The sequence below is a fragment of the Phyllostomus hastatus genome, unplaced genomic scaffold (genome assembly GCF_019186645.2).
Source record: "Phyllostomus hastatus isolate PE091 unplaced genomic scaffold, TTU_PhHast_1.1 phas_contig_159, whole genome shotgun sequence".
Taxonomy (NCBI): Eukaryota; Metazoa; Chordata; class Mammalia; order Chiroptera; family Phyllostomidae; genus Phyllostomus; species Phyllostomus hastatus.
In genome coordinates this window covers 8,801,842-8,815,777 of record NW_025333640.1, presented here as the reverse complement: position 1 = coordinate 8,815,777, position 13,936 = coordinate 8,801,842, and the positions used below count along the sequence as shown (strand labels likewise).

General features: G+C 35.4%; 1 protein-coding gene across 2 annotated transcripts in view; it reads right to left on the bottom strand.

Moving 5' to 3' along the window:
- Positions 1-13,936, bottom strand: part of GLRA3 (glycine receptor alpha 3) — a 136,835-nt gene that overhangs the window by 93,178 nt on the left and 29,721 nt on the right. For both annotated transcript variants that reach the window (XM_045831527.1, XM_045831528.1), the window contains exon 3: positions 12,175-12,242. In XM_045831527.1, coding sequence (XP_045687483.1) covers positions 12,175-12,242 — 68 coding nt within the window. The remainder of the gene's footprint in view (positions 1-12,174; positions 12,243-13,936) is intronic.

The following is a 13,936-nucleotide window of genomic DNA, read 5'->3' as shown; positions in this document are numbered from 1 at the left end:
AAAATGCATTCTCTATAAAAATGTCAGTGGTGCAGTATTAGAAACGTGCCTGGCTAAGGCACTGTTTATGCAATATGACTATTTTCAAGACAATTATTCTGCTTCTGTTCATTTTTAATGATTACATAATTCACATTGAAAAGTTGGGGTTTTCTGCTTCAACACATTCATATCAGTATATATTATTTTTATTGCTTCATAAAGAATTTTATTGTATTAGTGCAAACAGGTTAAACATAAACATTTTGTGGATTCATAGTATAATCAAACTAATTTGTCAGTCAAAAGTGAGAATTTTAAAAAATTAACCTTAGTTGTTTTATTCTCAAATTTTCCCTATTTGGAAGATAGATTACATGGTCACCCTAACCTGAGGCACAGGAGCAAGCCCATTATATTACGACTCTGAGGAAGCTGGCTGCCCAATTCCCCAGATATCCAAAAGCCCATATGATCAATTGTAATTTATAAGTACAATTAGCCTTTATTCAACATGTGCAGGTTCAAAGAGAGGGGAAATAAAAGTGATTCCACCTTTTGATGAGAGGAGCAGGAAAGCCACATTTCAAAGAGTGTGCAAAGAGGTGTGGGAGGACCTACGACAGGGACTTTTGCAGGAGATCTGGCAGTAAGGCATCAGGGCACAGGATGCAAAATCATGATGAAAAAGACCAAAAGGCCAGTCACTAATACGTGGGGAAAGCTGGTCTGCATTATTCTAAAATATTCATGTCTCCTAGAGATATTACTGCTCTAAGTCATAGCATTTTCTTAGTGGTAAAATAATTTTTAAATATTATTAAAGAAAATATATAAATTAGTCAGACATAGTCTATAAAATAGTAGTTTGACTTCTTTCTTCTGACTAGATACTTTTCTCACAAGAAAAAGCATCACATAAAGCATTTTAAAAAACAGACTCTTCTTGGTCCCTTTATACCCTAAAAATCACAAATAGTTCATTACTATGGGCTATGTAGGAAAAAAATCTAGGGAGGGCAATATAACAAGGTATTGCATATTTTGAATCAACAAAATATTACTACAAAACTACAAGAATGATACCTTCTTATGGTACAGACTCTAGGAAAAACAGATCTAAAACTACACAAAGTAAGGTATTATTTGTTCATCTCTGAGTCATACTCAGCTTTGAATCCAAGTAAATAAAAATTTCCTTTTCTCAGCACACACCATAATTGGCTTTAGCTAGAAATTTCCTAGCATGGTTTTTGTAGGAGTGATGTTTTTAAAAAACCAACATGCACAACAAAACATAATATAACTCAACAGTTGTGTTTTTCATGGCAAGAAAATGTTTTTAAAGTTTAAGAAATGTTCTTCACAAGGAAACTAACAAGCCAAAATTGAATCAACAGTTCAACATTTGCCTGTATATTAGTCACCAGGGGCATGCCTAAGTCATTAGGGACCAAGAGAATGTATTGTTCAGTGTTTTTAATACGAGTTCTTCTGAGACATGATATGAAGAGTAAGAGTACTAAAGCTCACTTTGAGTATCGAAATGGTCAAAATGAATGAAGTTTTATGAATTAAGAACATATTTCACAATAACTTCAGTAATAAAAATTGTCATGGACAAACAATTTAGCCCTAATAAGAAATAGAAGGCCCAGGGGGAAAAAGAGGATTACAAACATGTACTGCATTCTGAATCTAATAGCCACTAGGTTTTTGTAAGGCAAGATACTACTAAATTCATGCAAAATGAATATAAAAATGTAAAATATCTCTCTATTTTGTTTGAAAGGTTTGCTTTTCCCTCTCTGGAAAACAAAAGAAATGTAGACAGAAGTCGAGACTTGAAACATAAGTTGCAAGTTGTAAAGTCTCCATGAGCACAGCAAAGGACAGATCTTAAAACCTGACTTCTGGCATTTCATCACCCTTTCCAGGACACAAATTCAAATTACTACAAGATTATATATACACATAATATGTCTTAAATAAAAAGTGTATATATTTAAGCTCTACAACATGATCTTATATATAGTCAAACCAATTAGCATATCTCCTCACATAGTTACCTTTTGTTGTAATGAGAGCACCTAAAATCTACTGTCTTAGCATATTTCCAGTGTTGGCTCCAGAATTATTTGCTCTTGTCATCATGCCTGTACCCTAGATCTCTAGACTAACTCATCCCACCCAACTGCAATTCTGTACGCATTGACCAGTATCTCCCCATTTTCCCCACCTGCCTACCCCTGGTAACCACCATTCTACTCTCTGCTTCTGTGAGTTCAACTTATACTTTTCTTTTAGATTCTACACAAAAGTGAGATCATGCAATATTTGTCTTCCTGTGTCTGGATATTCCACTGAAAGCTCGCAATCTTGGTGTGATGTGTTTCATCATTCAGGCGTACTTCCTGGCTTTGCCACTGCCTGCAGTTCCTGAGGTCATGGTAGCCCCAAGGTTCTCCTCAGCAGTGTCAGTGAAGGCCCCATTCTGTGACCAGTTTCAAGTTGTCAAAGGACTAAATATATTTAGTAAATGGTGTGTGTCCAGCAGTTCATGCTGGCTCAGCTGCTGTGAGGATTTCTTGGTTCCTGGATTGCAGTGCGCTCTGGGAGCCTTCTGATTTCCCTCCTGATTTTCAAGCAGGGGCAGCAGCCTTGCTGACAAGCCAAATCTGTAGTCTAATTTTCCTTCTTCTAGTAATTTTGTAAACATCTGATTCCCAGTAGTAAGTCACTTTTTGCGAAGCAGTTTCGATTAGAGCCACTGAACACCAGCTGTAGCAGTGTCTGTCACCAGCACTAAGCTGCGGGAATGAGAGCCATGGACTGTTCACTAGGCCTGTGAAGACTATGGGTATTTCAGTCCCCAAAGGAGAGGGCACTAGGAGTGCATGGCGACTGTGGTGAAATCAATTGGCATTTTACCCATGACCATCTAAAATGAAGAATATGATTTTTCAGATCAAGTGCTAAAAACCCACAGTTAAATATAATGCCATAGGCATAGAGAAGTGGGTTGCTTGCTTTTATCCCTACTGGGAGTTAAAAAATACGTATATATCCAGTTCAGAAATTTAAATTCTTAGGTTAAGGCATGGCTGGAAAGCCAAGGATTTGCCATGATTTTTCTCAAAGAGTATCTTATCTCCTGTAGCTTCATGGTGGGTTTTGTAAGGTTGAAAGTTAGATTCAAAGGATGTACCTCTGGGTTACTAAACTAGAAAGTGCATTATATTCACTCTCTTGCAGGGTGATGTATGTGAATGTTAGGGTCTTGTCTGGGAAAGAGTGAAACTTTAAGTATTAGAATGATAAAACTGGGAGGATTCAAAAAGCTCCAAACATCTGTAACTGGCATCAGGTTTTTAAAAATATTACCCCCAAGCCACATCTGGATTTATGGGGGTAGGACTGGGAGGGGTCAGAGGCCTGGTATCTGGGCCCTGGACATCTCTCTGCTGAAAGCTTCACTAATAGGTAGGATGATCTTCAAGTTCTTGGTGAAGCTCTCTGTTCTTAAAAATGTTTCATGTTCTTAAAAGTGTTTCCAGTTCTTAAAAGTGTTTCATGAAGAATTTTCCCCTCAAGAATCTATCTAAGGCACAGTTTCTTCTTACTAAAAATTATACTTTTAAAAACAAAAATTATACTTTTACAACCTTAACAAGGAAAAAAGAAGCTTATCTATTTTCTATCTATCTACCTATCTATCTATCTATCTATTGTCTATTGATCTAGTTTTGAGTAAAATTTACCTTTTAGAACATTCCTCTGGCTAAGCCATGATAGTAATGTCATATGTATTATGTATATTTCACATCAGTTTGTTGCCACTGGACCAGGCTTGAGGAATGAACTCCATGGGAAATATTTTGAGAACAAGTTTATCAACTAGTGCACAGGTATGATGCGGTGATGGTTATATGAGTAAAATGAAAACATTAATATCATCACAGAAGAAAACAGGAAATAAATCTGGCCTTTGTGTCAAACATGGAAAATAAATTTGAAGCAAATCTGAATGTATTTGCAGTCAGTATAGGTGGGTGTGTATGGAGGGGGCACTCATATAAAGTTTGAAAAATAACATAAAAAAGAATATACTTGGATATTAATAAAGAGGGAGTATAGTTTAGTCTCTAGTACATGCTTATTAATAGTTTTACAAATAGCTAGGGGGCATAAAATGCATGCCTTTCCTCCAAGAATATGCAGGGCTTCTGCCCCATTTTCTCTGGTTGTTCCATATGCTACCAGGCCATGAGGACAGAAATATTAGCCTTGGGCGAGTATACTCAGGAGTAGCCATATAAATATGTACTTCAGAGAGTACCTTCTCAGTGAGGACAATATTGTTCCCAAGAGAGCAAATATTAGTTCTTGATGGGTGAAAAAAATCTTACTCTTTTTATGTATAATTCAGATATTCTGAGTTTATAAACAGATATGCACTATATAGGAAGTATTAAAATTTCATGGGGAGGGTACTTGGCTGGTGTGCTCAGTGGATCGAGTGCCGGCTTGCAAACCAAACGGTCACCAGTTTGATTCCCAGTCAGGGCACATGCCTGGGTTTCAGGCCAGATCCCCAGTAGGGGGTATGTGAGAGGCAACCACACACTGATGCTACCCTCCCTTTCTCCCTCCCTTCCCCTCTGTCTAAAAATAAATAAATAAAATCTTTTTTAAAAAATGTCCTGGGGAGGGCAATTAGGGAAAAAGATGTCTATATCTAAGCAGTGGGACAACTGTAATAGTGTAAACAATAAAATATAATTTTTTAAAAAAACATGTCTAAAGAGACTCCTTAGGGAGACATAATGAAGAAAAAAATGATTGCAAAACATTGCCTTAGAGAAAACTAAAGTAAAAAAGGAATGCAGAGCATATTCATTTCCCTTAGTATCTGCTGTCAAGTTTTGATTAATCGTATTTAATTTTATAGTTCATGGGTGAGGAATAGCAATTATCTTTAGAGCAAGTTAAAATATGGTAAAGAGTGAAATATATTTAGAATCAAAATTTTTAGTCTTTTCAGTAGCTGCTTCTGGGATGTGTATGTAACAAGGATAGAATACCAGGTATGTTGAAACAGTACATGAGCATCAAAAGGCTGAGTAGAAACCCCAGGAAGACCTACTGAGGACAAGAAATGACTCCAGAAACAAGAAAACCAGTGAAAGAACAACCTAAAGCAAACAAAATGATTTCCACCAAAGAAAAGGGTTACATTTTATCAGCTCAGAGAGGGACCTAGCTGTTCTCATTACTTGGGGACAGGGCTGAGGTGGGGTTAGGGGACCATCACATGCCAGGCCAGAGGATCTCTGCAAGTCTGGAAGTGAGAAACCATCACAGCCTAACACCAGCAGGGATGGAAGCAACTCCAGTGGAGAGAGGAGATGAGAATTCAGTTACAGAAAAGGAGAGAGGAGTTCTTCACTAATTCTATTGATAAAAGTCTTTGGAGAGAAGCATCCCAGTAAGGCCTGGAAGACCTAATGGAAATGCAAGAACTCCCAATGTCTTCCCTAACGTAAGAGGAAAAGTAAGACTTTATTATCATCTAAACATAAATTGAATGGGTTTCATGGATACAGATTGCCCAGGACTTATCTGTGAATGTTAGTAGTTTATCTGCTTAATGTTGATATATATTATAAGCTCATTTTTGTTAATTAAACCTAAATATACCTGAGTGGTAGGATTATTTGTTTCAGGCTTCAGCTAGACTTTAGAGTGTTGGCAATATTCCAAGAAACTACTAAGGAGAATTTTAAAAGGTGGTGCAGATCACAGTAATAGGTACATGCTAATAACGTTTCCTCATGCTCTCCCATAAAACAAATAGTTTGTTATCAAGCCTCTCAGATGAGATTGAGGAAAAAATAATTTTTATTATATATTTAAATCCAAATTTTAAGGTACAAAACTCACTTGCATATCATTTGTATACATATATTTGTATATGTGTGTATCATTGTCAAGTAGGAATTTTCCACTTTCTAATTGACTCCCTAAGCAACAAAGACGGCTCATCTCTTTTGACTGCATCTCTTCTGTTTGGTAAGGCACTTGAGGCACAGCCCCAGGTCGTTGTCAATCCGGCTTGTGTGATCTCATCTGAAGCATAGTTGGCTTATTTGGTAGACAGGCTGCTAGTTTTATCACAGCAACAGAAACGTGTCATCTAACTGGTCAAGAGAACTGTCAGGGTTAACTTGCACTCGTTTATCTGTTAGAGATTCAGCATCACAGCTGAAGAGCTATTTGCAATTTAAATCGATTGCCAAGTACTTAACACTAATCGACACGTTAAATACATGACTAAAAAATTATGACTAATGCCAATCATCTTAAAGAACACAATCCCCCATCTTACTGCCCATTTTGTCTTTAGAGGTTGAAATGACATTTTGGAGTGTATTCTTTCAGGAAATGAAATTCTCTTGAGAAAAAAGTGTGGGATGACAAATCCTATGGAGATGAACGCCACTGCTAGGAGCTATTCACCAGAATCAGACCATTTCTATGTCATGTTGAGTGGCCAACAAAAGCACTTAATTGGTCTAGTAACAGTGGATGCTATTCCCTGGCTTCCTCTTGAACAGAACCACATGCACTTAATAGTCACTTTGCATTACTCGTTAGCTTTACAGAAGACAGAGAGAAAGGGTTAAATTAAGTGACACATGTCATTGACACTACATTCACCCTACAATCTTCCTCGTTTTTTCCCAACTCAAATACTTCAAATACCTAAACAAAATACAATTAACCTTTCCATCGACTTATCTAGACGAACAGAAAACTCTACATAGACACATGGTCCAATAAAGAAGAGAAGATACAGAGGCATGTGCCTGACAACTCCCCGCTCTGCATACCTTGTCCTTCCTGTTGTCATTAGCACCTGTTTCCCCCTGGTATTTTTGCCCCGTGGAATTGGAAACATGCTTTTACACATCACGTTTGTTTTAATGACATCAAAACACAGCTAAACAGTTGTATTCTTTGTGCAATTCTTGATAAGAAATTGTACTTGTGTGAACAGGATCTGCAGACAGTCTTCTTTGGAAAACAGTAGATTATAAAAAATGGTCCTGTGGACGACTGCACCAGGCAGGGATTCATGCACCTTAGCCATGGGGTCACCAGGATGTGTAACCTTCATGTACACCTATCTTTCTCCAGCCTTTCCCATAAATATGCCCTCTTTCTGATTCATGCTTATAAAGGATACTTCAGCACACATTCAGGCAGCCAGTCACCAGTTACTCATGCTTGAAATTAAAACTCTTTCAGACCAATGTCATTGCTATATTTGGCTAGGCTTTACCTATCACTCAAAGGAAGAAAAATAAGACAGTGAAGCTAAGATCTTAACAGACGTAATCTTAATGTCAAACGGATAGCAGGATGCTTCTATGAAGGCTATTCTAAAAGGACTAGTATCTATCTAATCATATGCTACATTAACATTATTGAATCTAGAAATATGAATTATACAGGAATAGCCCCTGAATACTATTATGACACTCATAAAGTGAACGTGCCTTTACAAGAACTTAACTCGTTGGCAATAAATAAAATGAACCTGCTTATTTTTAAGAAAGGTTACAAAAGGACAGAAAAAATGAACTTTCCTTTAAATCATGCACATTTCCTTCCAATTGTCATGCAAAAATTACTGTGAAACCTAGTTGATAGCTGAAATAATTGCATCTTAATATTTTTCATTTTAAACATCATTCTTTGATCATCATAAGCACTATGTAATAGGAGCTCTAATTTCTTATCATAGAAAACTCTCCATGCAGAAGTTTAACATTTTTAATGAATTTACCTCTGTCAATTCAGCTGAAAAAGCAAGAGTTTTTTGAGGAAAGATTATAAAATTACATGTGAAGATCTGATTTAAAAAGCCAAATTTATTTGGGCAATATTAGCCAACATCAATAAGGTCGTACAATTTAATATTTCACTCATATTTTAGAGACTGTAGCACCAATTTAAGACAAAGACAGGCTCAGATCATATGGGAAAGCAGAAAAAACAGTTTATCCACTTCTGTCAGGGGCACAATAGCAAAGTTACCTTCTTGGAAAAAATACTCTTGTTTAACCAGAATAAGCACATGCGTGTGTACACATGAGTGTGCATTCCACAATATACACTCAAGAGCAACTTTCTGCTACAAATTACCCTAGCTGTTCATGTGTGGTGATGAACATATCAGAGTGGATTGCTGCTCTATGAAGCCCACAAATGTGAACAAAATATTTTTTAAATTTAGAATGTAAAAATAAATTGGATTAAAATTATAGAATGTCAATGAAGTTGAGTTGCTAAATCAGCACAAGTAGTTAAATGCCATCCTAACACATCCAAACCAGGTAGTATTCAGAGAAGCTTATCATCATCATAGTGTGTGTCTATCATTATTTGTGTGGAAAATTGAAAAACTGTACAGTTTGACAATTCTGTGAGCTCAAAGCAGGCCCTCAGAGACTCTTGCCCAACCCCACCGCACATCTCTGTATATAGGCACCTGCAAATCTCTTATACCAAAATATCTCGCCTTTGTTTTGTTTTTATTTTGGAAAACATACTTTATTCTAGGGGAACTAGTGAAATGCAATGGCTCAATGAGTAAATATTGATGTAGGCACATAGCAGAGCAATTCTCTAAATCGTATTTGTAACAAGATGGGGAACCATCTGTGTTCTGAAGATAGGAGCTTCAGCCAATTTATCCATTTTTAAATACTGCTATGTATAAACACCCAAACTACAATGTGCATACATATGAGCTTTAAAAAAAGTCCACCTGACAGATGCTTTCATCCTGGCATGTAAGCCGCACCCACAACTCATCACAGGGCTGCAGGAGTCTGTTTCACTGAAGAGTCACTCAGTGTGGAGATCTTAAGCTTCTCCTCATAGAAGCAACAAAAGGCTCATGAACACCTGTGGTCACCACAAGTTCAAAAGGCAGGATGGGCGACCCTGTCACCAAAGCCATGGTGTAGAACAGGAAAGAGAATGACTCTAATGATGGTAAATCAATTGTATTTAATTCTTTTTAAGAACTATGGTTTCCAATGGTTGTTCCATGGTTTTCTGCTTAAGAAGAATATGAACTTGGAATTATGGAGGCTGAACAAGCCCTCAGAGACTCTCATTATATATAATGACACACAACTCAAGTGTGTGGGAAATTGGGAGGTTTAGACTTTCCATAATACTTATAGAAAAAAATTTGATGACTATATGTCCAGAATAATAAAACTGCATTCAAGTGAGAATGGTTGGCACTACATTAAGGTAGAGAAACATTGGGAAAGGATAAGTTTAAGTTAAGAAATTTGAGTTTATACTACTAAAAATACACATAGATATTTTTTAAAATGTAGTACAAGAAGATACAAAATATTTTAAAAGTTGAATTATTTAATTTTTTTAAAAAAGAGCTAAAGAAGAGATATCTACCAGAGAAACTTTCTCAAGAATCAAATCATTCCCTGAAATGAAACTAATGTTTAATTTTAAAATGGGGAAAGATATAATAGGTTAGCAACTAGACCAGCAAAGGGAGCTTAATATATTTGGTTAGTACAAATATTATAGGCACTGAGGAATTTTGTTAGGCAGATATGTATGAATTTTAAAAAATTTTAGTTTTATTTAAGGTGTAAGTTCTCAGATATAAAGGTATTTGTTAATTATTATAGGTCATTTAAAACTCTATCTTAATCTTAAAAATTACCTTCAATGAATTAGCTTACTGTATTATAAAAACAAATGTAAACTGTATTTGTGTAAGACATGAGAATGCTTTAAAATATATTAATACTTTTATAGAAATTAAACAATATTATGACAAAACAATGACAAAGTTTCATTTGCAGAGCTGTGATGGTGGAAACTATAAATGAATAAATGACATTGACTTAATCAGGTGGTAGCAAAATATTTTATGATTCTTGAGATAGAAATATAATAAGTTCTGATTTTCTCTATGTAGATTCCTACATAGAGGGATACTACAGTGTAGCTAATCTATCTGATACCATTAAAAATTTTTAGAAATACTGATTCTGATTATGAGAATAGAAGGAATGTCACATGTTTAACAGTTTGGAAGACTAAAAAGAGAATACCAAGGTGGACATAGTTAATTTTAGAATGTTTAGTTTATTTTATAATAACCTCTGGAGTGATTGGTTATTGTTCATTGAGGGTGCTTGTGACTCTGAAAAGGAGAGTAAAAGATTCAAAAAATAATTGAAAAGGAAATCCATTATGATGGAGTGTGTAAGAATTTCTACACAAGAGAAGGGAAGAAATAAAACTGAGTGAGGGTCACCATGAGAGTGTGCTTGCAATATTCTGCTCTTTGTATAATATTATTTTATAGAAAAAGTCTGTCCAAATTGATTAAAGGTGAGAAATTCAGCCAGTGTAGTCATCCCACAAATTGTGTGTCAGAATCATATAGTGGTTATAGCCGTTTAGGGGTAGACTGGTGAACGCCATAAAAAGCAAAGGCCTCCAGGAACCTGACAATCTTTCAGATATTAATAAAGAAATCTGGTCCTGCCTTCTCTTGTTTCCAAGGCCCTTCCTCTGCTCCACAAGTGTAAGTAAGGCTGTAAACCTTTCTGATTACTGTGGTTGAAAGTATTTTGTGGAAATGACCTTGCAAAAGATTTTCAGGTTTTCAAGATTGTATGGTATATATAATAGCAATGAAAATGAGAAAGTCGTCATGGCTAGAAACACAATTTGGGAAGGCTAAATAGGAAAAAAAAGCCAGCAGAGATTCCTTTATCTTTAATTTGATTTCTAGTGGGTATGTACAAATGCCAGAGACAAATTGGCCAGATATTCAACCAGAATCCAGAATATGTCAAAGTCTGAAACAGAACTATCATCACTTTTGGGTCAGAATTGCACCAGAACTACAATGTGCTTATCCAGGCAAATTATATACATTTTCTCTGTGTTTACACAAACACATACATTCATTTTAAGTTATATAATACAGTTAAGATAATTCTATGTAATGCCCAAGTATGTGAGGTCAGTTTTTTCCACTGTTGCTTTTATTGTTTGAATAGAACCACAGAGTTGCCGCTAAATGACCACAAAATGCATACACAATGAGAAGAACGTTTTTTTAAATGGTGTGTAAATGAAGTCTCTTCCTGTTGGCATATGTCCTCTTCACACACACACAGGGTCTAACACACACACACACATCTACACCATAATTTGCATATTAGATTACTTTTTTTCATATCATTCTGAGGTATATAAAATAAGCACAAGTCTCTGCTTAATGGTTTTGGAAGCTAAAAAATCTTGAAGTTCTTTATATCTTATTTTAGCTAAAAATCAACTTTGAAAATTAATGCAAATTATACTTGTTAAACTTAGGAATGAAGTACGATTCTAAGTAATTTAAGAACCACCATAAATAGTTTCAATTTTAAAAAGTTGCCTACTAACAGATATTCAGTGGTTCATGAGTCTGTGTCTCCATTTTATTTTAGCTAAAGTGCACAGTAAAAGCTACAGGGCAAAGAAGAGATACAACATGATCTTTAAAGAGAGTTATAAAATTCAAAACAGAACAAATGTGGTCTGTAATGATAATTTTTGGCTTTAATAATTTTCTAAAATGTTCTCAATTACATAGTAATGAAGTAAGTCTCTGTTCAGTGAGTTTAGTTAAATTAAGGCATACACTACATTTGGCAAATACTGTATTCACTTGGGAAAGTAATCAAATAGAATACTTAAACAATTCTGTGAACATATTTATAAGTATATAAAATAATTACACATGAAATTGTTTATTCATATGCTTATGTCTGGTTACTGAAAAGCATTGAAAAGCAAATAATTTATGTGATAGACTTGTTTTTGAGATTTAGTATTTAATTACTGAAATGTGAAAAATCAATCTTGTTTACACTTACATATATTCCATAATATGCCACCTCTAAATGAAATATTATTACCTGCAGTTGGGTGTAAATTTAATTATACCATTAATTTTATCTTTTAAAATTTTATTAAATTGATTTTGGCTTTAAATGAAATAACACTGGCAGAAAATTGCCATTAACTTGGCTAGCAGTTACTCTGGTATGAAAGTTGTTACAAAGTAAACACACCTACCATGGTCGTCTCAGCGATAGAGCCAAAGCTGTTTATGAATATGTTGCATGTGACATTGACCGGAGGGCCTGAAAAAGAGATAACAATGTAAGGACAATTTAGACACTCATCTAAAATATTTTTAAATAATTTCATGCTTCTCATTACTACTTGTTTTAAAAAAAGTATTTTTTAATACATGTATATACACAGATGTTTAATATGGAAGACAATCATTCTGTGAAATCATCTGGATTGTATATCTCAAGTTCATGGTCTCTGAACACTGATGCTGGCCAGTCATTAACCTCTTTCAATCTGTTTCCATAGTGTAGATATCTCTAATGGCCCTGTAAATTTGGTAAGTAGATTTAGTCAGTCCAACACTGGATGTTTTCCCACCATGCGTGGGCCATATTTTCCTGTTTCTTTGCATGCCACTTACTTTTTTTTGAAAATTGGACACTTTACAAAATATGTGTCAACTCTGGAAACCATACTTCCTGCTTCCAAACCACAGGTTTTTGTCATTGCTAGTGTTTCTTATGGTTATTTCTTATTTAATTACTTACCTGGACTAATACTGTAAAACCTGTACTTCCCTAAAGTATGTGCCCACTGAAGTCTCTGTTAGGTGAGTTTACTACTCAACAGGTGATTCGTGGGAGACTTCTTCAACAACTTGAACCAATCTCTTCCACCTTTTGTCAAGGGACTCTGTGTTTGCTTGGGGCACATCTTTGATAGTCAACATGTGTATATATAGATATATAAATGTGTGTATACATACATATTGTGTATACATGTGTATGTAATTACATGTGTGTATATTATGTGCATGTGTGTACATGTACAGACACATATACACATATATACACATGTGTGTGTGTGTATTCTCTTCTTCAACAAAAAGAAAAGTCAATGGATTCTGGCATCAAACCTCAATTTCAAATTTTAAATTGATACCAATATTGATACATACACATATATATTTCTTGTGTATAAAAATTGTTTTATTTTTAAAGAATTTTAAAGCCATATTAGAGTATGAAGCAACTTGGAAATAAAAGCCATTGTTTTAAAATTAGTCTTGCCCCAGACCACAGAACCTTTCAATGTGATACCGAGGTGTTAGGAATTTACTTGATGAACATGAGGGAGCCGCTACAGGTTGCTGATGGTGGGAGTGTGGTGAACCAACACAACACGGTGAACGGCCGAATGGATGGCAAGGCTTAGAAACAGAGTAACAGTCAGGAATTTACTGTAATAGCACGAATGGGAAATAGGATGGCTGCGACCAAGAACAGAGACAGTGGAGAGATATTACCAAGAAAGAAATAGATACAGTACTGTCGTGTTTATAAAGCACTGCATTCTACACTTGCAGCTCTGGTCTGTGTCGCATCAGGGCAGCAGTTCTGGAGCAGTCTTTCTACTCTAGCTATTGATGTGTATATTCAAAAATTTTGTAGAAAATGCAGCTCTGAGAAGACTGTAAATCTTCTATTGTCATTACAGAGAGCACCTGTTTCAGCAGTCCTTGGCCAATCTGCTACTTTTCCGTGCCAGTGCAAAAGCTGTTATAGCCATCTAATGCACTGCTATGTTTAGCAACAGAGCAAATAAGTACTATAACATCCATATGGCAAATTATGCTTTTAAATTGTTCATTACATTAACCATCGTTGGCCTTAAAAGCAAATGACAGTAGTTGCAGATGTTTTAGCAGCATGTTTTCTTTTAGATGTTTCTTAAAGAAATAGAATGTGACTTTTAAGTT